At 41.0% G+C, this 26,088-nt stretch overlaps 1 protein-coding gene across 1 annotated transcript in view; it reads left to right on the forward strand.

Annotated features, from left to right (window-relative positions):
• rgs9b (regulator of G protein signaling 9b) overlaps positions 1–26,088 on the forward strand; it is a 35,175-nt gene that overhangs the window by 8,822 nt on the left and 265 nt on the right. The window contains exons 3-19 of the mRNA XM_063221727.1: positions 2,318–2,368; positions 2,738–2,844; positions 4,728–4,779; positions 5,421–5,479; positions 5,735–5,811; positions 7,308–7,389; positions 9,573–9,635; positions 12,168–12,197; positions 12,404–12,465; positions 12,716–12,829; positions 13,999–14,114; positions 15,404–15,491; positions 19,081–19,219; positions 20,070–20,152; positions 20,641–20,764; positions 24,177–24,390; positions 25,362–25,566. Coding sequence (XP_063077797.1) covers positions 2,318–2,368; positions 2,738–2,844; positions 4,728–4,779; positions 5,421–5,479; positions 5,735–5,811; positions 7,308–7,389; positions 9,573–9,635; positions 12,168–12,197; positions 12,404–12,465; positions 12,716–12,829; positions 13,999–14,114; positions 15,404–15,491; positions 19,081–19,219; positions 20,070–20,152; positions 20,641–20,764; positions 24,177–24,390; positions 25,362–25,566 — 1,666 coding nt within the window. The remainder of the gene's footprint in view (positions 1–2,317; positions 2,369–2,737; positions 2,845–4,727; positions 4,780–5,420; positions 5,480–5,734; positions 5,812–7,307; positions 7,390–9,572; positions 9,636–12,167; positions 12,198–12,403; positions 12,466–12,715; positions 12,830–13,998; positions 14,115–15,403; positions 15,492–19,080; positions 19,220–20,069; positions 20,153–20,640; positions 20,765–24,176; positions 24,391–25,361; positions 25,567–26,088) is intronic.

Genomic DNA, 26,088 nt, shown 5'->3' on the forward strand with positions numbered 1-26,088 from the left:
ACTTTACGTAGAGCAGGAAGAGCTGCTGCTCGTGAATTAAGCTTGGCATTACGGAACAGCTTTGCATTGAGGTAAGCTGCTCCTCAGTTTGCTATAATAAGCAGTCACTGTCAGGTCATATGCACGAGTGATACGTCTGCACACACACGGAAGACCTATAGGCGCATCCCAATAAATTTCATAGAATATATAAGGCATATGCAGTAGAATGCCAGTCTTAGCATTAGAGGACAAGTGTGCACCTTTCCATAGTTTACTTTGAAAGTCTTGTTAATGCATTCAGAAGGTACAATTTGAATACGTACAATACAATCAGGTACAAGAAAAATCAGCAACAATACTCGTGTGCACTTTCAAAAAACATTTCAATATTTGCATGTTGTGATTACCAAGCACAGATTTCGTATTACCTCTCAGTAATTTGTAGCCTGGCAATGCCATCCTATGTACTTCCACCCAAAGATTTTGGCTCTGCACATAACAAAACCCTTCTAGCTCGGTTCGCTCACTATTTAGCCAATCAGCAAAAAGTTGAGAGTGGTGACGCAGAACTCACCCACAGATTCCGTTACTGATTGGTTAAGGTAACACTATTCACACTTTTGTCTTGTTAGTTGTATGCTTTTGCAACACTATATCGTAACAGTCATGCTAATAAAGCACAATTTGAATTTAAATTTGAATTGAAACTCCAATGAATTTTAATGGCAAAGTAAGCTCAGACCATCTCCCACCTTCCATGTAGACGGATTCCTCTAAGCTCTCTGAGTCAACAGTCAGCTTTCGCCGAGGCAAGTAATTTGGGATATAATTAATGATACCCCTCAATAATTATCTCTTGATAACATTTTACATTCTAAATTACATCAACTACACTATTGGTGTCTCTTTAGGCCATAAAGTGACACTATGTTTGAGGTGTACTAACACATTGATGTAGTAGTTCTGTAATTTAGAATGTAAAACATTATCGAGGGTTAACACGTTAAAGGATAACTTCAGCCAATTTCAACATGCAGTTGTAAGGCTCACACTACCCTGGACTTGTCAGTACCTGAGATTTTTTTTTCCGTCAGCTTTTTCCTGGTCATTGTAATGGGGGCAGGTGTTTGTTTACATTTAAAAAAAACATTTTTATTTATTCCTAAAGATATCCAATAGGTTATGCAACATCAGCAGACAACTAGCAAACAGCAATACCTTTTGGGAAAATATTTGGAGTAGGCCTATGTTAAGAATTTTAAAAATGTCAACAAAAGCTGCCCCCATTAGAATAGCACAGATCTCGGACAGGGCTGAACTGAAAAATGTGGCATCACCGGGTACTGACAAGTCAAGGGTAGCGTGAGCAATGCAACAGCATATTGAAATTGACTGAAGTGGTTCTTTAAGACCACAGTATTATAGATCTGCTGTTAATGGCAATGACCAACTGATGGGCAACTGATCCTACTGTACCCGTGGGGTAGGCTCTGTACTTGGAAAAATTGTATTCGCTCATCATCCATCGTAGTCTTGCTATGTGATGTTCTGTGTATTCGTCTCCCTATTCCTTGCTCTCTGTGTGCCTCTTCTTCCCTCTCATTCGCTCTGGCCCTCTCTCTATCTCATCCCATCTACCATATATACTACAGTATAATCCTCCCTCTCTCCCCCTTCTCTCTCTCTCTCTCTCCCTCTCTCTCTCTCTCTCTCTCTCTCTCTCTCTGTCTGTGTCTCTCCTCTCCAAGTGTTCTAAGAATACACATGCAGCCTCCTGATCAGCGGGTGATGGCTATTCCTTCTCCTTACCCATCACTCCAGCTCCTCTCTGCTCTGTCTCAATAACCTTCTCTCTCTCTCTCTCTCTCTCTCTCTCTCTCTCTCTCTCTCTCTCTCTCTCTCTCTCTCTCTCTCTCTCAGACAAATTAAAACATGCAAGCTTTTCCCGCGTGCCACATTCTCTCTCTCTCTCTCTCTCTCTCTCTCTCTCTCTCTCTCTCTCTCTCTCTCTCTCTCTCTCTCTCTCTCTCTCTCTCTCTCTCTCTCTCTCACCCACACACACACACACACACACACACACACACACACACACACACACACTACATTTGTGCGATGCACACACCTCACACATGCCTGGGGAGAAATGATGATTATGCTGTGACATTCAGGTTGATTAGGATGCTCCAGCAGCGCCTCATTTGCCTCTTTAATAACAACGCTCTCTCTCTCTCTCTCTCTCTCTCTCTCTCTCTCTCTCTCTCTGTCTCTCTCTCTCTCTCTCTCTCTCTCTCTCTCTCTCTCTCTCTCTCTCTCTCTCTCTCTCTCCACTACACAGGGGAGGATGTGGCAGCGTGGCTTGCAAAACGTTTTAATATAGACACTGAAGGTAAGATCAAGCTATATGCGCATACTTTACGTACACACTTTCACTATCATCCTCATTTTCTTCGCTTTGTTTTATGTGAAGTCTTTGTAAAAAAAGGTCATAATTGATTTGATTTTAACTGATTTCAATCACATTTTTTTTCTCTCTGAAACTGTCACATCTTTATAAAGGAATATCATAATAATATGAATAATAAATGTGCATCCCAAGAGTAGGTGTAATGTGAAGTATCAAGTGTATGAGTGTGTGTTGTGTGTTGTGCGTTGTGTGTTATGTGTGTGTGTGTGTGTGTGTGTGTGTGCGCGTGTGTGTGTGTGTGTGTGTGTGCGTGCATGCATGCGTGCATGTATCTATCTATACCCCATGCAGAGGCGTGTGCCATTGGGACGATGATGGTGGCGTTTGGGTACATCTACCCCCTGAGGGACCACAAGAGACTCATCCTCAAGCCAGACGCATCACTCTACCGATTCCAGGTGCCATTTTCTATTCTATTCTATTCTATTCTATTCTATTCTATTCTATTCTATTCTATTCTATTCTATTCTATTCTATTCTGTTCTGTTCTCTATTCTATTCTGTTCTCTATCCCGTGCTATTCTGGTCTATGATACCAGAGGAGTATATCGTTCTGTCTCTGATTATATTGTATATGTGAAACTGTCACACACTCACCTGCTGTTTTCACCTGTAGACAGACAGCGAACCTCCTCCAACCACAGTATGGTGGAGCTGGCGGTATTGATTAGCAGCCACCTGGCATATTGAGAGAGACTGGCAGTGTATATGTTTTGTCTGGGAATGCTGTGCCATTGTATTTATCACCTCCGCTAAGAAGGATGTGTTTTTGGTCGCGTTGGTTTGTCTGTCTGTCTTGTCTGTCAGCAGGATAACTCATATTATTTTAGGAATTCTTGCACTCCTCTTTAGGCCAGGTGCGTAGGAGTGGAACCACTGGGTCACCAACGTTGAGACAAAAAAGCTCCTGCACACTGTTCTCATTTGCAGAGTTTTACTTGCGACGTTTCGGTCTAATGACCTTCCTCAAGCAATTCAACCGGATAACTCAAAAAGTTATGCTTGGATTTTGATTAAATTTTGTAGAGTTGTTGGAAATCATAAAAGGAACAAGAGATAACATTTTTCGCTGTGATTTGGATCCTGGGATTTTTAAAAATATTCTTCACCATTGCGGGATAGGGCAATTCCAATATCAAACTCCACAAGATCAAGACAGAAATTAGGTTGTAACGTAGTCAAATGTTCTATCAACCAGCTTCCTTGGCGGAGGTCTGCACTCTCTGAGTGCATTTCTAGTATTGGGATATATGTTTTACTGGTACTAAAGTTACCAAGCCTCTGCTGACATATCAGCACAGTCTCAATATACAGTAGATTGCATGCATTGTAAATTTGTTATTATTAATGAATTGAGCAATGCATGATTGTACGGAAGGGATTACTCACACTGAAATTCTGAAATCATGCCATTCAATATTTGTGCTGCGAATGTGTTTAAAACACTTTTAAATCCTCCAGTATATATTCTTATGAATATATACGTTTAATTCCTCCAGTATATATACTATACAAACATAATCATCTTTTTAAAAAAAACATACATTTTAACCCCTTAGTGCAGAGCCTACCTGTATGTTAAAACCTTACTGTCACCAAAATTGTTATGGCTATGTCTTAAAGGGGTATGCCACTATTTTTGGTTTAATACAGTTAAAATTGTTGGCTGGGGATTATAAAGGTGATAAAGTGTCTTATTTTTCATGTTAAGCGTTGTCTTGCTTTAAGACCAGTTAAAAGAGGGAGTATGTCACTAAGCTAGTGAAAGTCAATGAATCCGTGTAGCATGCTTTATAAATCTTTATAAACTCTGGCCAACGATTTTAACTGTATTAAGCCCCCAAATAGTGGCATACCCCTTTAATATGTTACTTAAGGCTGTCTGTAATGTCATAGCAATGTTGTTATGATGTAGTTGAGTATTTTCAGCAAGTAGTGAATAGGCCCGACGGCGACCCCATCTGCAGTAAGAGGCTATGATACAGCTCAAACACCATTAACACACTGAGCGATGCCTTGCCATGGTAATGGTTTATTCATATTGAAATAACATGCCAGTTTCCCATTTAATGCTATGACATGTAGGCTATGTTCATACAGTATATATGTCTCTATGGGACCCCATAAGTCTGAACTGCCCTTACATAAATATACAGTACATACATGCACGATAGTTGATGTGCGTGTGCTTTATGTGGTGGTGTTGTGTATGCTTTGTGAGTGATGCGTTTGGTTTATATTCTTTTTGGTTGATATCCTCTTTCTTATTTGCCTCTTCTAGACTCCATACTTCTGGCCTGCTCAGCAGTGGCCGGTGGATGACACAGACTACGGTAGGAATCATTTAGATTACACAGACTACAGTTGGAATAATTAACATTATACAGACTACAGTTGTAATCATTTAGATTACACAGACTACGGTAGGAATCATTTAAATTACGCAGACTATAAGAATAATTAACATTATAGCGACTACAGTAGGAATCATTTAGATTATACAGTACAGACTATTATATAGAAATCACTTAGATTATGCAAGACTACTGTATAGGAATCACTTGGATTATACAGGCTTTGGTATGAATCATTCCTGTACACTGATATCAATGACAGAATATCAGTTGCTGTTTAAACTATGATCATTTCAATTATACACACTACTATAGGAATCTTTCGTGGGCACTGTCATTAATGACAGAATATCAATTGCTATTTAAAACGTGAATAATTAGAATAGATTATACAGACTACAATAGGAATCATTCCCAGTGGACGCTGTCATCAGTGACAGAGTATGAATTGTTGTGTAGCCTTTGATTACAGATGGGATCATTGGCAACCAGATTCAATTTTTGTCTGACAGAAGTTCAACTACCTCATAAAAACATTGCTGTGGCATTACTGAGAGTTTTAAAATGTTAACTGTTTTGCTGGTATCTCAAATCTAACTCTTATTGTTCTGATGTTATAGCGATCTACTTGGCAAAAAGAAATATACGCAAGAAAGGAGTTCTTGAGCTGTATGAGCAGGTAAGAACTTGGATTCTTGCATTCTTCATCTCCAATGGCAATTCACTTATTCTCCATTAACATTGTTATGTACTTCCTTAATCCACAAAAGTGCTATCATTTCCTGTAGGAAACTGCAGGACATTTGAATTATTTAATTGTTCTCTCTCAATGTTTTAATATCATATTCTTCTTTCATTTCCACATTTGCTGTAATAATGTCCCCACTGTCTCGACTGCACTGTGCAATTGTAAGTGTTATGTTCTCTCCTACAGGAACAATACAATAACCTGCACAAATGGCTGAATCATAAATGGGACTTCATTGTAATGCAGGCCAAAGAACAGTACAGGTCAGTTCACTGGATATTCAACATTTTACTCATCTCTGTGTATGCAAAATCCTCACAAAAATGTGTTCAACGTACAGTATTTGCCAACCACATTAAATAGACAAAACATGTACATGGCACATGCCTATATAAGTTTTATAAAATCTGATATAAGAAGGAGACACTTTTATATGGGCTGTATAAATAAGCCAATGCAAAAAGTCAAAAAATGCGCGCACATCAGTAGGCACAGGTGCTGGACCAAAAGTAAGATAACTGAAAAGAAAGTAAAGGTCCGCAACACTGTAGAATGCTCCCAAAATATTTATTCGCATATAGTGCAAATAAATATTTTGGGAGCATTCTACAGTGTTGCGGACCTTTACTTTCTTTTCTGTATAAATAAGCCCTCATGTTCATTTTCTTGTGATCTTTTTTTTTATTGTGTTTTTATACATCAAATAAAAGATGACCATGAGTTGACGTTCTTGCTCTGAGCACCGTGCTTACTGGCCACGGATTTCTCAAGTTTAGCCAAATTTATGACTGTATTAAGCCATTGCTGTTGTGACAAAGCCGGTGCGATTATTTTTTAGCGGCCCTCATTTTCATTACAAGTATATCCAATATATTGTGCATATGGAATGATTTGTCTGCCTTCCTTGTATTTGAAGAAAAAGAGGAATGGGCATGTTTATAGTATGTGCCATTTAATAAGTCCATGTAATATTATCAGTAGGCTACTATGAACATATTCTGTCCAGCTATATTCATGTTATATACAGTACAGATATACAGATTTATAAAGTATATTTATACAGTTACACACTGTAGATGTACTGTACCTGAAGAACAGCACAGGTTAGCGCATTGGGATTTCACGTTCTTCATTCATCAGACAAAACCTCATCAACAGAGCCTATGAAAACTGTGCCAGCATATTCCTTACCCTAATTTATTCTATTCATTTGTATAAAGCTACACAGAATGTGTTATACAAAATAAAGTAATAATATATAATTCCATATTCTGTCTTTCCATATACATATAATTTTCACCACATCATTTCACTGTAGATGTACCTGATGGCTGGTATGTTTCTAGTCGTGGAAAAAAAACAATCATATTATATAGGGCAATCATATTCATGTATGCTCTGGATGTTGCACTTGACGTCTGAGTCATGGCAGTGTGTGTGTGTGTGTGGGTGCGTGTGTGTGCGCGTGCGTGTGTGTGCGCGTGCGTGTGTGCGTGCGCGTGCGTGTGTGTGTGTGCACGCGCAAAGATTTGAGTAATGATGATCGATAATCATGATAATGGTGTCTGTTTAATGATGTGTGTAATACAATAATATGTGTGTGTGTGTTTGTGTGGATATGTGAGCGTGCATGCGCACGTGTGTGTGTGTGTGTGTGTGTGTGTGTGTGTGTGTGTGTGTGTGTATGTTTGTGTGTGTGTGTGTGTGTGTGTGTGTGTGTGTGTGTGTGCGTGTGTTTGCATGTTCTGTGTGCAAACAGAGCGGGGAAGGAGAGGAAAAAGCCGGACAGAGTGGTGTTTGACTGCCAGGAGAGAGCATACTGGGTCGTACACAGGCCGCCAGTAGGTCACATTTTTCACACTTTTATTCACAACAGTAATTTTTCAGTTCAATTGCTCAGCTGTAATGTAATGATAACTTGACCTCTTGTATACACACACTAGAAAAATAGAACTCATTCTACCGGTCACCAGAGAGGGCTGGACTGGGATTTAAAAACTGCCAGAGCATTGTTGACGTAGACCAGCAACATATTCTCATATTCTACGGATATTAGGATTAGCTCAGTCCATTGTCTATATTGATGATTGACCAATAGGACACCCCATCTGAGGGCCAAATAGAAGGAAAACGAACAAGCAATCAAAAACAACAGCATCGGCCCTTGAGGACTGTTGGGAAAATGTCCTGTATGCCAGATTGCCAGTCCAGGCCTGCCACCAGAAAATGACACTTTTATCTTAAAATGCCAGATGAATACACATCAAGCATGAAAAAACCCTCTTTTGGATTCAAATTAAGTCCTTTTTGCACAGAGTTTTAAAAAAGAGAGTTGTGAAGTTTAACATTCACTGTGACAGTTTAAATAAAGGTGTTAACTCCCGGCCTGAGAAACTCCCAAGCTCCTGTGTGCGACTCCTTTTTCTTCCCAACACCCGGCCTAAGAAATAAAAAAAACCTTGCCACTTTGTTTTGATTCAGTCATTTTATAAACCATTTGAAGAGAGCCATCATGCGAGCACACAAATCAGACCGGTCGATTGACTGAATCAAATCAGGCTGCTGGATGAAATTACTTGATTGAAGTGCACAGGCAAGAAGAGAAACACGGTAGGGGTTTAGCTCCCCGAAGACAGGATTGACATCTCTACAAGGTAGATTACGTAGTGTTAATTTAACACTAAGTAAATTGGACCAACACTATCAGTGAACTTGGACTTTTTAGGTGCTGAATAAAGACTAGAAAATATACTGCATAGCAGTCGGCGGTTAGTCTATTATTTTGTTGTGCACATGGAAGGACGCTCTGTTCTTCACAGTGGTGTGTGTGCCCTCACTGATTTTCTCTCTCCTTCCTTTCGAGGAAAACACACAGTGGTGTTAAAGCCATACATATTTAACAGTTCACACACACGACATGCCTTGTTAGAGTTTGCTGTATGCATAATGCAATAGCTCGCTAAGCAGCAGATACAGACAGGGACACCACATGGGCACTGGACGTCCTGAAATAGAGACATAGACACAGACACAGACACAGACAGACAGCCCAGAGAGACGGACAGGCCTGTCACAACCAGGCAAGCAAACTAGGCAATCGCCTAAGGCCCCCAGCTGAAAGACAGGCCCCTGGTTATGTTCTGGAAATCAAACAACAGCAATGATGGTGCATTCTTTTGAAACTCGGTTGGCGGAAACCCAGACCTCCGCCTCGGGAAAGTGCAAAAGAGCGGATACTCAACTCGGGGTTCCGAAACACAACCACGGAGTACTTCGGTGTACTCCGAGTTTGTTTAACATTAGTGTTTTCAGACATTCGTATTGTCCCCAGCTGTTGCAATAGAACACATTTATAACGGTTGGCGGGAGAACAACCTCAGGTCTACCGACAGCCGAGTTTCAAAAGAATGAGCCATAACAACATTGCGAGTGAGAGGCAAAACCTCCTCAAATTTAAAGACCAAAAAGTGCCATGACACTACTATCAAAATCTCTTTTGAGGGGCCTCCCTCTCCAACAGTTTGAAGGGAAAAAAGGGGGCCCTAAGTCCCTCTTTGTCACTTAATACCTTGAAATGGCCCTGGGAGACTGACTGGTTTGCTAACAAGGTCAGTGCTACTCTCAAGTGACTGATTGTGATATGCCTCTCACTCTCACACAGTAAAAGTTGCAGTGTGAATTTAACACTATTCTATATGGTCCCAATTATTTGTTGTATTAATTCAACTGTTTGGGTGTTGAATTAACATGTTGGGAGTTGAACACTGTTTTAGAGCGAATGTATGTAAGGTATATATGATCACCAGTCTACTGCGACATATAAAACTCAATTCTGTAAAATGTAAAGAATGTAAAAGAAAAGAAAAAATGTCAAAGAACCCGGACTTTGGACGTCAGTTAAATCCAAAACAATTACGAATACACAATTTGAAATTAAAATCCACATTCAACACTAAAACTCGAATTTTCCCTGTGTGAATAAATGGTAACCTCTGTTTTCCTGAACTCCCATGTGTTTGTACAGCCAGAAACAGTCAGTGCCATGGACTTGGGATTGCTGCGTCTCGTGGATCCCAACCAGGGCGAGGTAAAAGGTGAGTGGTCTGAGGGATGTCGCACCATGGGTATATTGCTCATGAGGACCCAGGTTCGAATCCGCCCTGGGCCGTTTCCCAGCCCTACCCCATCTTTTTTCCCATTAAATCATTATTAAATCAAGATTATCCCATTGAGACTAACCGTCTTTTCTGCCCGGGAGCCAACGGCAGCCAATCAAGTAGTTTCAGACACAGACATACATTAACCTATGACAAAGAAAACACATTTACAACTATTCACGTTATCATATTATCGCTCTCCCTTTGTGCAGTGCTTATATTACAACCTTACTGTACCCTACTATTTTAATGACCCAGTTTTAATCTATTACTTATAGCTCTCAGTAATGTCAAACCAATGTTGGTAACACTTTACTTGACGCCAGCGTCATACGTATGACATAAGAGTGTCATAATACTAATGGTAATGGTAAAGCCCAAACAATGTCAACTTTGCATGACCATAAAATGTTTATGACATTGACATCATGTTTATGATTTGTCCATGACTTGTCCACGCCTATGTCATGGCACTGTTTTGAGACTATTATGACACGGTTATGTCATGTGTATAATGCTAGTGTCAAGTAAAGTGCTACCCAATGTTGTTATGATGCAGTTGAGTGTTTTCAACAAAACCTGAACGGGCACAAAGGGGCCACCAGTCCGCGATTTTCTCTGTCCCAGTAAAGACACAAAAGGTCAGCGGTAATGAATGAGACATCACAACTTCATTGCCGTGTCTGAAATATTTCTGTTTTCAGTGCATGGGACATGGTCACAGTAGAGAGTGAGTGAACTTTTTAGATTGACTGAGTTTGAAGTTGTTCGTGCTATTTGGCATGACACATAAGAAAAAGAAAGAAAGAAAGAAAAAAGAAATGAACATGAGTGTACCCATTGTCTGGAAGACGAGGGCGTTTCAGATGCAAAAAAGACACAAGGGGCCATGAAGATTTATTTTCCAAATCGGTATGATAGCCATTGAAATATAATTTTCATATTTTTTGACAGCATCAGGGCAATTGGAACTAGGTCGATGTTAGCTGATATTTCCATAACAAATTTAAACATGGAAACACGAATGATAAGTGAAAAAACATAGTTTTTGAATATTTTTGAAAATGGATATGCGTTTGAGAAAAGAGCTAGATTGCTTTGTCATTTTATAGGCTCAAATTAAGCTCTGAGTTTTAAGCCTCAAGTTGTAAGTCAGTTGGTTGGCTTCTGTAGCAATCTCTCCACCACAGGAGCGAGACCTTTGAGAAAGGTCAGAAATGATTGCCGAAGAGGATAGGACAGGAATTATTTATTTATAGTTGATATGTGCTGTCTGCCACTAATGCATTTGCTCAGTTTGTTCAGATATCGGTAGCTGTCACTGTGTAAAGGTTATACTAGTTACTGTGTTGTGTTCTTTCTCTTATTGTTTTTGTTTATATTTGTTTAACTATTTTACATGTTCAGTTGTTTTTATGTATGAGCAGTGTAATCCTCTGATACAGTGGCAATGCAGACTAATTTTCCTTTCAGGACAACAAAGTACATTTTTCACTCGCTTTAGAGTCGATCAGTTAAAGAGAATTTTTGTGTCTGAAGGTTGTTCCAATTTAACTTGCATAACTGATGTTTTCTTTACAAAAATGTTCTAACCTTTGTACAACCCTGTAATTTCCTTGTCTCTTTTTTTCTCTTTTGTCTTGTAGATTTTGTCAACCTGCTTTTGTGTGCAGTTCAACAAAGGCCATATTTCTCTCGGAACACATTGCCTTCAAAGAGCTACACCGACACAGGAACATTTTTCAATTCAATGAATTCTGTCTCCATTCTGTCTCAGAAAAAAGCCCTGTCCATTATCTGAACTATCTCTAAAGCATACATCAAATCTACTGTAGTTGAGGGCAGAAGGAGTTGTCGAATACATGCCAGGGCATGCTCTCTGCCATTTCAGCCTGCCTTGTGCCTTACACAATAGAAATATATTTTCCAATATATTACAGGACAATTAGGCCTATTATGCCATTTTATTTTATTTTATTTTATATTTTACAATATTATACATTATATACGTATTATGACAAAGGAAATAATTGCATCCTTTTCATTTAATGCAAATGTATTGAATACATATTGAAATGTATTTCCAAATGTATTGCAATACAGTAGTCCAGTGCATTGCTCCGTACTATTGTTTCACAAAAGAAGTGTAGCCACAGGTGGGTTAAAGTGTGCCTGTGCCCACCCACATGCCAGTCAGACCCATTATAGCGAAGGGGAATAGAGTTGCCCCCTTATGGACTATCTCATCTTGGACCTTCCAGGGTACCAAACTGTGGCTCTGATCAGCTATCAGCGGCTCTGTATCTTATTATTGGGTGTGAATGAAAGTCCATTTTGTATTGTATTGTATTGTACTGTACTGTATTGCATTTTATTGGGGTTGTATTGAATTGTATTGCATGTGTTGTACTGGTGCTCTCAGCCAGAATCTGATGTATTGCTCTTCCACATCATCTTTTCAGGCCAACACGTCAGACTTCTACAGAAGAATCGTAAGTGACGCAAGTTAAATTGTTTGTTGCCTAACACAAATGTACTGTAGCCCTAAAAACAGGACAGCTCCGTAAAATGGCAATCATTTTCTAAGGAAATAACTTTCTCACTAATGAATGTCCTGATCCATTCTTCTTCTTCTTCTTCTTCTTCTTCTTCTTCTTCTTCTTCTTCTTCTTCTTCTTCTTCTTCTCTTTCACTGCAGATTATTTTCACAGAGCAGTGCATCATGAGACCAAGGGTTAAATCATCAGTGTCCCTCGGAGCGTATGTTTATTCATTATTATCTATTAGTCTTTATTTATCTATTACTGTTATTAATTAATAATCTTTTTAGTTATTGCTCTACTACTCTATTTCTTCTTCTTCTACTACTACTACTACTACTACTACTACTACTACTACTACTACTACTACTCCTACTACTACGTTCATTGTATAGATTGTCCAGATTGCCCTAATTAAAATCCATCAAATTCACTGGCAAATCCGTCTCACCAAACTTCTTTTTCTGCAGTATTGTAAAGTACATGACCACCTACACGTCGCATGACCCCTTCCTGGCCCCGATTCTGCCCAGTAACCCCTGGCTAACGGAGGATAACTCCCTCTGGAAACTCAACATGCCTTAGTAAGTGGACTAGATCCTGACTCCACACATCAGCGCTCTTCATAATTATACTAAGTCGGAGTGTCATTGCAATCACGTGTCTGCTATGTACTAGAACCTGTGCAAGCTAAATGGTTTCCCCCATGTTAAAATGGCGGTGCTCACGTTCACAAATTGCCGAATGAATGCTGAAGTGCTGCTTTTGCTAGGCAGCGCGCATGCGCACTTTGCCAGTTTGATGCATTCTGGTTAGAATTTTCTAACCACAATGCATCAAACTGGCGAAGTGTGCATGTGCCCAATGTCAAGTGAAATGTGTAGGCAAAGAAGTTATAATGCCAAAGCATTGGAGTTTAACACTTCACCTCACCTGGGCATAGGAACTTTGTTACTTTTGAGTAGTTCAGTGGTTCCCGAACTAGGGGTCGGGACCCCCTGGGGGGTCGTGGAGTTTCTACGGTAGCCTGGGGACTCCCATACTGCCGTCAGTTCTACACAATCGTTTCGATCTGAAAGACACTCACTTGTGATTAGGTCTGGTGTTAACCAGGCAAGTTCTACAGGGGGGTCGCAGACAAAAGGAACTTTGCATAAAAACGGCAAATCAACAGCGAGATGATATGAGATGATGAGATGATAGCGAAAATATTGTTAGGTTCAAAAGAACTCACTGCAGAAAAAACTTTGGGAACCAGTGCCTCTGGAATACTCCATTGGAATTTATGTTGCGCTTGAAACCCACTGCTCTCCTCCCACTATAAAGATTACATTCTCCAGATTTATGGGCCATAAACCTGCAGAGAGGGTCCTGCTAGAGTCGTTTTTTATCATAGCATTCCTACCCCAGGAACTATTTACTGCCCTCATGGAGATACTGTGTGTAATTGGTTGAACACTTATGATTTTGAATCTTTTCTTCCTCAAGTCAGGTACATTTTCTCATGAAAATGTCTTTGAATAGATTACTGTGGTGTGGAGTGTGTGTGTGTGTGTGTGCGGGCATGCGTGCGCGTGCGTGCGTGCACACACGTGTGTGTGTGTGTGTGTGTGTGTGTGTGTGTGTGTGTGTGTGTGTGTGTGTGTGTGTGTGTGTGTGTGTGTGTGTGTGTGTGCATGTGCGTGTGCATGTGGACCTGTATACACGTCTTTGTATATGAATATTTATTTGTTTGTTTCATGTGTATTAAAAGTGCGGAGAACCCAACAAAGATGAGAGTGGAGCGCTGGACCTTCAGCTTTGGAGAGCTGCTGAGTGACCCGCTGGGGAGAGATGGCTTCCGGCTCTTCCTGAAGAAGGAGTTCAGCAGTGAGTACAGGCAGAGTTACCTGGCCTCTTGTCTGACCTGTGTAGTTCCGTGCAGCTTCGTGAGCTATACTACTAGGTCTGGGAGAGCACACGTTGGCTTTGCCTTCATAAGGCATTTTTTTATCAATCATTCTGACCGTCCTCGCCGCCAACAAATTCCTTCAAAAACGTTTTCTGTTCGTCAACATACATAGTCTATAATGCTCCGACAATTTTCTGTCTCGAGATGTAGCATTCCTGCAGTGTCCCAGACCTCTGTGTGTGTGTGTGTGTGTGTGTGTGTGTGTGTGTGTGTGTGTGTGTGTGTGTGTGTGTGTGTGTGTGTGTGTGTGTGTGTGTGTGTGTGGCTCCACCAGAGGGCTCCAGAGCCACACACACACACACAGAAGTCTGGTGAGAAGCAGGCTACAGGCAGAGACACTGAGACGAAACGTCCAAGTGGAGGGACTTATAGAGAGAGACTTTGGTACAGAGGTGGCCAAAGTCAAAGTAGAAGTAGATTCCTGGTGTAAGTAGGCCTACAACCCTAGCTCATGGTATTACATAGCGGTTACACTAGTCATTCCATGTTACCCAATGAGGTGGCTAGACATTGTTTTTACTTAAAAAAACTAAAAACCTTAAAAGAAACCCCCCAAATTTAATCCAACCAGCACAGAATTAGGTACCTCACTTACTGATACATCCGTAAATGTAGACTAGTTGCCAAGTTACTTGTGTAGAAGGAAATCAGTGTTGTTTGGTTTTAATGACATTACCTGAGAGGCACAATAAAAATTTGTTTTTTGAATACTTCCAAAAAAATGGAAAATAGCTCTTCATATGCTAGTAAATAGAAGGGGTGGTATTGCAGAGTAGAATCCTTTACCAGCCATTGTCAAAGTAAATGTTCAAATTCACTAACCCCAAAATCATCCAGCAGTGTGTTTATCGTGTTTTACCAGCCATTGTCTGGTGGCTGAATGATGAAAATGATAATTCCTGTTTAGACAACAGTGATGTACAAAAATATTTTGTGAGTTTATGTGCATACAGCATTTCATGTATTCTGTTCAGCATCCACAAGTGTTTGTTTTCCCACTTTGTAAATTGCTTTTGGATAAAAGTGTCTGCTAAATGAAATGTTATACCTTTGATTAACTTGTCTAGGTTTATATGAGCTATCGTTTTCTCAAACACATTGAAAAACAGCCAAGTATAATAATGTGCTCTAAATTTGATTGATTGAGTTTGATTGATTGATAATATCGTTTTTGTTCTGTGTTTTTTTTTTTTTGCGGTGTGACCAGGTGAGAATCTGGCTTTCTGGGAGGCGTGTGAGGAGGTGAAATGGGGCTCTGCATCATCGATACATGAGAAAGCCCAGCATATCTACAAGTAAGGGGTCTTATGGAATGGATGCCAACTAACAGAGTTCGGCGTTAGTAGAGCGTTAGTAAACCTCCCTCCCTCAGCCTCATATAGTATCCGTAGAGCTGAGCTATTGGTCTGGATCTTAAGCTCAGCAGCATCGTGCTGTGCCTCCCAATGTCTGAACAGCAGTGTTGACTGGTAGGTTACTGGCTCGAGCTCCGAGTGACGTACTGACGCAGAAGACTTCACTTAAATAGGTGCTGGTTACACAGGTGTATGAGGATACCTTTAAAAGCGGATATTTTTTATCCGTTTTGTGTATAAACATGACATGTGGATGAAAAACATTATTGTGACAGGTGCATTTTGCCTTCCGAAAAGGGATGTTTTTAAAATAAGATTTAAAACACTCGAAAACCGATCTGCTTTCAGAAACATCCAACGTCATAGTCTATGGGAGCAATGCGCGCTAACGCACATTCAAGTGTGTTAACTTGCGTTGTTTGCGTACATTACCGCTCTCTCCGCAATGACGCAAATGCCTACCCCAACAACAATGCATACTGTAATAAGGGCCAAGTATCAAAATGGCAGTGGATGCGTTTTGCTACGCATTGACACATCATGGGGGCCAAAGCGTAGGGGTGCGTAGCCTTGCGGACGTATATGCTATTATTATTTAGGTTATTTAGGTTATTAGGAAACGTCGACTATCAGGGCTGTAACAAGACATTTTCAAATACCGAGGTCAAATACTGTGCGATGTACTGCATACTGTACATTCAGAATGCTTCAAGCTCTTCAGTCAAACTTTCACCATAGATAAATACTTTCATCTCTGAAAAAAAATACAGAGGACATGACCTCTGTGTCCTCAATGGTAGTTACGGCCATGTCGACTATGTAAGCGCCCTAAATGAACAGACAATACATAAGCACCCCCCCCCCTCCCCCACCAAGAGCAGCTAAGAGCGGAGGAGGACAAAGGGGCTTGGAAATTATGCAGCCGCACACGCTCATCTGTAGTCCACGAATTGTACTGTAATTGAGGATAATGTAGTAAGTGCCTCCTTTCAAGTCCTGATTCATATTCATATATTGCACTTCAATGCAAGTGTGTGTTTGCTTTGTGCTTCAATTGCCGGAGTGAATGTTTTGGTGACAGTGTCTATGTAGTTGGTCCGTATTTGCAATTTCAAGAGCCAGATGAAAGTTACATGGAAGAAAACATCTTGTTTGCATTGCTAGGCCCTTGTTTTGATGTTTCTGTGTGTGCAGGGGCGTCTGTAGACCCAATACTATACAGGGGCACAATTGGGCACCAAAAAGAAATGCGAGCGCGCGAAGCGCGCGAGCTGAAAAAAAATTGGGCAATTATTTTTTTTTAAAAAATGGGCAGAGATAATGTATTGTTGCTTTATCCCTGTGATATCCGAGAGAACAATGTTGTTTGAGTTGAATTGGAATTATAGGCTAACTAATACAGTAGGCTGTTATTGAATTATTTGTTATCTCAATGACCGGAATTAGATGCCAGCAAAATATCATAAAATAGCTAACTACTAGCCTACTAGTACAACATAGTCCTACTTCTTCCATAACTCTACATACCTGACACACCAAAAAACTGAATAACAAAAACAGGGCATTCTTCTATATGCAAGCTATGTGTGACGGACGTGTACGTTGATGGCTAGTCGCCCCCTCACTGACTATGTGTTCCGGTCAGAGAACCGCTGCGACTTTAGGTGATATTAAGAGATTTATTGATTCCAGACATCAAAAGTGTTCTTCATTGAACAGTTGCATACATATTCAGTGTATGGTAGTAAAGATATGGATACATTACAGAAGGTGTGTGATAAATGTGTGGTTTCTGCAAGATAAACATATACAGAAAGAGTCATTAGAAACTATTCAGGCAAATTCTGCACCATACTAAACTATGCAGAATATACAGTTTCATAATAATTAGGTAGTCAAATATGCACATCAAAGTGAGTGAAAGTGAAAGTGAAAGCCCATTGGGAAACTCCAACTCCCATTGTCATTGTGACACAGCACTCCACAGCACACAAGTGAACACTGCACACTGCACACAACGAAATTGCATTTATGCCTCACCCGTGCAAGGGGGCAGCCCTCAGTGGCGCCCCATGGGGAGCAGTGCGGTGGGACGGTACCATGCTCAGGGTACCTCAGTCATGGAGGAGGATGGGGGAGAGCACTGGTTGATTACTCCCCCCACCAACCTGGCGGGTCGGGAGTCGAACCGGCAACCTCTGGGATGCAAGTCTGACGCCCTAACCGCTCACCCATGACTGCCCATCAAGTTACATTACAATATATACATAATAATATAGGCCTAATTGCACCTCAGTAACATCAATGTGGCAGGGGAAAAAAACGAATTACTGCAAGTGGCAAGTAATACAGTAATTATACAAGTGAGAACTAGGCACTTAAGGGGTTAATCCAGGGAAAATCAAGTGCAGTACACTTAGTGTCCACAGGGTGGCGCTTTAAGACCACAAATTGAAGAAGCGGTTCTTGCCGCCATAAAATCAAGACGAGTGTTCACGTGAACAGCTTATGTCTCCATAGCGCGACAATGCAATATTTGGAAGCTAAATTACTGACTCAAACAGTCACAAAACGGTGGAAACAACACCACAGGTCGAAACTACTATCGAAGCACTTCCAAACCGGACTACTCATGTAACTTTAAACCAAGAAATTAGCAGGAAGCCATTTAAGAAACAGACATTTCCTCATTGAAATGAATGGAGCTCGCGGTAAAACCAAAATTACAGGGTTACCAGACTAAACAGCATCTAACAAACACCAGAGGATGAAATACAACATAAATACAAACAGAAATTATGTACTTACATTGTCATCAACGCACACCTACACACAAAATATTAAACATTTCAGCAATATGCTCCGAGAGCTATAGTGGCCGTGGCGGCAACTGGATTCTGATTAGGGTAGGGCAGGCTGCGTCCGTGTCAGACTTAGATTCTAACTAATTCTAAATTCTAACTAAGTGTCTTGGCCTATTTTAAGAAAAAAAATGCAAGCATGTATTCTGTAGATTGCCTGATGAGTCAGACTTAAATAATAAAAAATAAAGGTATAAATAAATAAATTAATTTAAAAAATCAGTGCCCGTTACCCTGGCACCGCAGATCCATACCAGGGCACGTGCCCGGGTAAAAATTGTCTAACGACGCCGATGTGTGTGTGTGTGTGTGTGTGTGTGTGCGTGTGCGTGCGTGTGTGTGTATGTACGTGTATGTATGCTTGGAAATGCACCAATATTTGTCTGCATAGTGCTGTTGGCATGTGTCTGTGTAAATGCATATACACAAATATTTGTGTTTCAGTGTGTGTGTGTGTATGTGTGTGTGTGTGTGTGTGTGTGTGTGTGTGTGTGTGTGTGTGTGTGTGTGTGTGTGTGCGCGCGCCTTTGTATACAGTGTTTGTGTACTTGTTTGTGTGTATTCACATGTTTGCCAGTGTGTGTGTATGCATACAGCATGCTTGCACTGCACTGCACCGCATGGTATTCTGTACTGCACACATCACTCTCTCATCTCCTGGTCCTCAGGACATTCCTGGCGCGTGGTGCCCCTCGGTGGATCAACATCGACGGCAGGACCATGGAGGTGACCGTGAGGGGACTCAAGCACCCCCATCGCTTTGTGCTGGACGCGGCCCAGACCCACATCTACATGCTCATGAAGAAGGTCAGAGGTCATCAGCGTACACTGATTTCTATTCGTTCATCCACCCATCAATCAAACCATCCATCCATACTAGTGTATCTAGCTATCCAGCATGTAATGGAGTATATCTCCATCCATCCATCCATCCATCCATCCATACATCCATCCATCCATCCATCCATCCATCCATCCATCCATCCATCAATCCATCAATCCATCAATTCATTCAACCAGTTTGCCCACGGGTTACTAATATTTTATATTTAATATTTTTTACTAATAATTTAGAATTCACTTTAAAATACTTCTCCACACCTTCAAGGCTATCCACAATCTTGCCCATCCTTATTTATCTAATGTTATTCACATTGCTATTCCCTCCCACCCCCTCCGTTCCTCTTCCTCCATTCTCCTCTCTGCCCCTTCTGCCCGTCTCAGCACCATGGGGAACAGAGCTTTCAGTTGCTCTGCTCCTCTGCTGTGGAATGCGCTTCCCCCTGACATCCGCAATATTGAGTCTTTACCCCTGTTCAAATCCAGACTTAAAACTCATCTGTTTCAGTTAGCCTATTCTTTAACTCTATTTTGTTTTATTTTATTTTTATTTATTTTTCTATATATTTATTTTTTGTTTACAATCTGTTTATCTGTCTTGTTTTATTTTGCCTCTCTCTGTACAGTGTCCTTGAGTTTTTTGAAAGGCGCTTTTAAATAAAATGCATTATTATTATTATTATTAATAAAGTAACTTGACTCTCTGGATTCTCAACAGAAACTGAAAAATAAGCCCATGACACACAAGCGTAAAGACCTCAGTCACTTTTCTATGCCCTAATGTCAGATTGTGTATTTGTTTGTTGTGTGATTGAAGGATAAGTATGGACGCTACATCAAATCCCCTGTGTATAATGAGATTAAGACGGCAGCCATTGACCCAGCAGCCCACAACTTCAAGTGAGTAGGAGTGCAGGCCTTGTCTTGCCAAGTGGAATAACAGACAACACTCTTTTACGAGCTTCCACTCTCTAGCCCTAATGAGCTTCATTTCTTGAGGATAGAGTGACATTTTAAGATTTTTGAATCCATGGGACCTAAACGTCAAGGTTAGGCTGTGAAATTGATGTCTCTCTTTTAGTTATGCTTCTTCGTTGGTCTGCTGATAAAATGTAGGCCAGTGTTGTGTTTGACACAGTGCAGCATAAATAGATGAGACTTGAGTTTAATTTGGGCATCTGTGAGCTTCAGAAATAGTCATTGGTAACAAAAACACTTTTTTACAACTCTTTTGAGTTCACTTTTACTTTCGTTTACCTTTTCTTGATCAATCTCTCACACTGTTTCTATTTGCCTCTGTCTCTGTCTCTGTCTCTGTCTCTCTCTCTCTCTCGCACCCTCCCTTCAATCTCTCCATCTCCACCTCCTCTCTCCTTCTCTCCCCTCAGTGAGGCGCAGATTGAGCAGAACGCTAAGAAGCGCCGGCCGAGCCTGAGCCCCATCATCCTGCGCCAGATGGAGGAGGAGCAGAAGGCCAAGCTGGCGGCCAGCGCCCCCGTAGACATCACCCAGGTCATGAGCAAGCTGCAGAAGAAGGCCTGAGATGCTGCTAAGACCTCCAGACATAATATCATAGCATACAGTATAGTAGTATATAGTAAAATAATAAGAGGTAATGTAGTTAGACATCACCCAGGTCATGAGCAAACTGTAGAAGAAAGCCTGAGATGCTGCCAAGACCTATATTACATAATAACATAATATGTAGTATAGTATAGTGTAAAATAATGTAATACAGTATATAGTAATTACATACAGACATACAGGCCTCTTTGTTCAGATGGAGGTCATAGTTAGACATCTCCCAGGTCATGAGCAAACTGCAGACGAAGGCCTGAACTGCTGCCATGATCTGCCACTCATACTGACACAATGGCCAGAGGGAGATGATAGGAAGGTAATACTAGGGTGGCCCTGGTCACGGCTGAAACTGAAAATAGTAACGTAGAGTAGAGACTTTTATCAATCCTGAAGGAAATTAAGGTGTCACACATAAATACACACATACAAGACATACACAAATTCCTTATACACATAATTGGACATGACAGTAAAAGTCTTAAATAGTCTTGAATTGACACTGCGAAATGTCCTGTGTATGACCAGAGGGTGATTATGGTTGGGCCCAGACATGGGAGACCACTAGTGATCAATTAGGGCGATTGGGAAATGTGGTGATTAGGAGACCAGATTAGGACTGGCTAGACAGATTAGATTTGGACCGGCTAGATATTGTCGGGCCACTGGAGACTAAAACATTTTGGGGAGTCATCCACCACACCCCCATAGCATTAGTCCTACATTGGGCCACTGAAGTTCTAGGCTCCATACAAAATAATTAGTGCCGTGTTAACTTAACACTCAGAGAGTACTCTGAGAACCAACACACTCTAGAAGATCGGCTCTCTAAGTGTTAAATTAACTTTGCATTTTTTTTTACTGTGTATGATTTGTCTCCTGTATCATTCCACATCCCCCTCACTGGCACCCCTGTGGTTTAGTATATACATAGGACCCCCCTGAGAACTGATCTGGAGCACCACAGTGGTGGTTCGCTGTTGCTGCTGTGTTTAGTATCCCTTGGGTCCTCCATCCTTGCGGACAAAATTGGCTTTTTTTATACAGAGTAGATAGGCTCTCACATGCTGCTCTTTAGAAGCTACAGCATGATTGAGCTTCATGTCTTGAGGATGGAGTGCATTTTTAAGATTTTTGAATCCATGGGACCAAAACGTCAAGATTAGGTTGTGAAACCTTGCGGGCAAAATTGGCTTTTTTTAGGCAGAGTAGAAAGGCTCTCACGTACTGCGCTTTAGAAGTTACAGTATTTATGAATGAGCTTGAGGACAGAGTAAGATTTTTGAATCCATGGGACCTAAAAGTCAAGGTTAGGCTTTGGAATTTGGGCCTTTCCCATTACTAATCTCTACCCCTACCCCTACGCCTTCCCCATGCCCCTAGTGCTTTCAAACGAAGCTGTAAGGTGTAGGGCTTGAAACGCACCCGCTACGAATTGGGATACCCCTTCAACAATCATGGAACGACACTCACAGCTGTCACTAATTCCATGCATTATGTTGACGTAAATAGCGATTTTTTACATGTGCGTTTCACGGAGAAAAGGGCCATCACACATTAGGACAATGTTAAACTTATATTTATTACATATTTAGCACTCTCCATATTTCATAGTTGACAAAATGTCAAAATTCAACACATGGGTATTATTAAACCTTGACTGAAGCCTGTATTGTTTGTGGTAAATATGTTAACATAGAAAGGTTTCTCGACAATGTGCTGTTTATACATAGTATAAGGAGGACGCAATACAAATACTCAGTCCCTTCCTATGTTTGTATCCTTGGCAACAAGTCACTGCACTCTTGTTATTGTGCTGCAATGACACATACATCATGTCTGTCATCATTGTTTGTCGTGTCTCTTTTTTCCATTGAGGCTGTTGCTTTCTCAATCCAAGGCAGACACACCTCTCTGTTATAACTGAGCAAACACTTCTTTGGTCGTGGGCGTAGCAAAACTGGAAGTCTCAGTTCCTTAAGTGGCCCAATAACCCTGGAAACAAAGGCCACCACTGCTTTAATTATAATGCACACCGGACTGTTCTACCAGAGGAACGCTGTAATAGTAGGCCTAGTTATAAATAACTTTACAGTCATAGTACTAAACTTCTACGACATTACACATTTAGTAATACATCACGACTTGATCAGTGCCATTCTGGTAACATCAAATTCTTAGCAGGAGCTATGTCTTCAAAGTTTAACAATTCACAATTGCAAAGTTGTGAGGCTGGTTGTTCTGCCACAGTAGATTGCATTGGGCATGTAACAGCTATTTAACTCTTTGTCAGCTTTTATTTAAGTGCTTTTGTTTATGTTCTGCAATGCATGATGTTTTTTGTTGCTAGTCATCGACTTTGTTGACTCACTGTCTTCATGGCTTTGCATGTACTTTTGGTTTAGTGACTTTGTCATCATTTTGTTCTGTTTGTCTTCCTCCATGCAATAAAGTCAAACACAGCAAACTATCCTCTTTTTCTATGTATCATTCTGTTCATCACATGGTGCCTTATGTTTTCTATTGTTGGGTTAAGGAATTGCACTGCCTCATGTCCTTATCATCATCATCATCATCATCATTATCATCATCATCATCATCTGGTAAGTTTCTCCCACAATTGCTCAGCCACATCGCTCTTTCATTTTCCAAAATAAACAAACATAAACAACTGTTTTGGTAAGGTAATTACACAACGACCTCTGTTGCCCAGCATCATGGTTTTTTTTCTCAAATGAGATACAATAGTAATGGAATATTTAACTGAATTGAACAGAAGTTAGGAACAGGTGAGACCCAGCTGCTGGCCTCCTCTGCCATCATTCTCCCCAACAACAATAACAAACAATCAAGTATGGACAACTGTTTAAGTAATTGACCCCTTAGCACAGAACCTATGTTATAACCTTACTGTCACCAAAATTGTAATGGCTATGTCTTAATCTGTTACTTAAGGCTCTCATAGCAATGTTGTTTTGATGTTGTTGAGTATTTTGAGCAAATAGTGAATAGGCTGTCCGGCGACCCCATCTGCAGCAAGCGGTTAATTACACAGTGACCTGTAGCTTATAGCATGTTGTTATTTTGGTGTAATACAATAAAAAGAGTTATTGAATGGAATAGAACAGTAAATAGGAACAGGAATGGAATGCTGAAAAGCGATCATTTGGCCCATCTCCAAACATGCTGAGAAATCTCTGTTCAAGTTGACTCAGCTGTATAATGAAAGTAGACTGGTCCTACCATACCATCATAGGGAATTGAAAATGAAGCGGACGCTTACGGATAATATGGCCAGGTTATAGCCTACTGAAAGCCTTTCTCTTCCACTGTTTTAAATCCACAGCTGTGTCGGTTCACTGCCCCGGTGCCCCACCTGGCGGTGTACTCGGGCATCTGCGAGACCCAGTCGCTGGCCTCTCCTGGAGGCCTGGCCTCGGCCATCACCCTCCCCAACACTGCCGCCTGCCCCTCTCCCATCAGTGTGGCCATCGACAGCACGCCCGCCTCCGAGCGTCGCTTCGATGGGACCCACGCCACCGGGCCAGGTATGGGCACGGGCACAGCCTCCCACTTCCCCTCCATCACAGAGAGTATTGAGACCTCAGTGGGCATGGCGTCTGAAAGAGGAGGTGAGGGCCCATATGCAACAAAAATATACTTCTCAATGTATTACATGACAATATAGAAGTTGTCAATGTATTAATGATATGAATGTATTTTGGCAGTAGACATAAATGAGAATTTTCATATACTAAAATAAAATGTTCTATATATACATTATATAGTAATATACACTACAGTATATCAATTATCTTTTGTATATTAATATGGGATACACATGGAGGTGATATATGAAACTGGCAATAATTGCATATCCCTTTTTCCACATACTGCAAAGAATAGTATTGAAAATGTAGGCCCACATATTGAATTATAATTTCCTAAAATGTCTTCACTCTTCAATCCTTTTGTTCATTTAACCAAGCTTTCAGTCAGAGACCGGTGTCAGGGCCCTGAGGAAGGTCACTGCCCGAAGGTCAACTAGTAGGGGCCGTTTATACGAGGATGATTTGTGAGGGAAAACGACAAAATATTTTATCAGAAGTGCTTTTTGTCTACACGGCAACCTAACCATTGGGGCTTGAAAACCCAAAAATCTGAAGACCCCTACCAGAGTGGGGAGTTTTGAAGACGACCCAGGTTGTCAAAGCCAAAACATGTTCACGTCCCATGGACTTTTACGTAACACTTCTCCAGAATTTTGCGTCTTCAGGACCTGACAGTGAGGTTGCTGTGTAAGACACTTCAGATCAAATATTTTGTCGATTCCACTCGCAATCGTGTAACAGGCATCGAACAATTAAAGATGAGATGCCACTTTTGTGTCTTATCTTTTGATCATCACCATATAACTGTAGCCTTAAATGAACAAAAATGATCTAAGAATGCATACATTTCTCTTTCTTGTTGCACAGTTTTTGTTGGCCACCTTTTAATCGTGAGTGTGGTGTAATCTGTTTAAATGCAGATGAGGAGGGAAGCCAGACGCCAGTGGCCAGTCGGCCCCGTATGACGCTGTCCCTTGGCAGGCTGCTGCGGCGCGGCTGCAACGCCTCCTTGGTATTCGCCAGCCTGTCGCCCAAGTGTGCCGTGGCGGCGGGCAGTGGCCGGGTCACGCCATTGGGTAGTGCCGAGGCGCAGCCTCAGAACACTCAGCACCGCAGGCTGGCAAAGTGAGTCATTCTTCAGGTCTTTATAGGCTAATACCAGATGAAGTTGCACTCATACCAGACTTTGGAGAAAATCTAATTGAGTCGAGAACAATATTTTGTCAGTGGCAGTATTTTTAATTATTTAAGTTCTAACATGAAATAGCCTTATAATAAAGCGGTTTTATCTAAGAAGAGTGCCTTGGCGTCCTGCCTTTTTTTGATATTTTCTACGTCTTGGCCAAAGAGCACCTTCAAACCACCACCAGTTTTACTACTTGAATGCCGCAACCCCCCAGCCCTCTACCTTTTGAACAATATTTTGTTGTGACAAACAGGTAGTGCACATCCATCGCTATTGTTCTATTTACATTGGCTACCACATATTTACCAGGGCAATGCTGATACTGTGAAGGCCAAAACTTCCCTTCAGGATGCCCACAATTTCAATTGGCACTAATGTGTCCTGTGTATATACAGTAGAACAGACATGTTTTGAATGTAATTTCACAAAAGTGCAATGTAAATACTGTACAATGATACTGT

The sequence above is a fragment of the Engraulis encrasicolus genome, chromosome 17 (assembly GCF_034702125.1).
Source record: "Engraulis encrasicolus isolate BLACKSEA-1 chromosome 17, IST_EnEncr_1.0, whole genome shotgun sequence".
Taxonomy (NCBI): domain Eukaryota; kingdom Metazoa; phylum Chordata; class Actinopteri; order Clupeiformes; family Engraulidae; genus Engraulis; species Engraulis encrasicolus.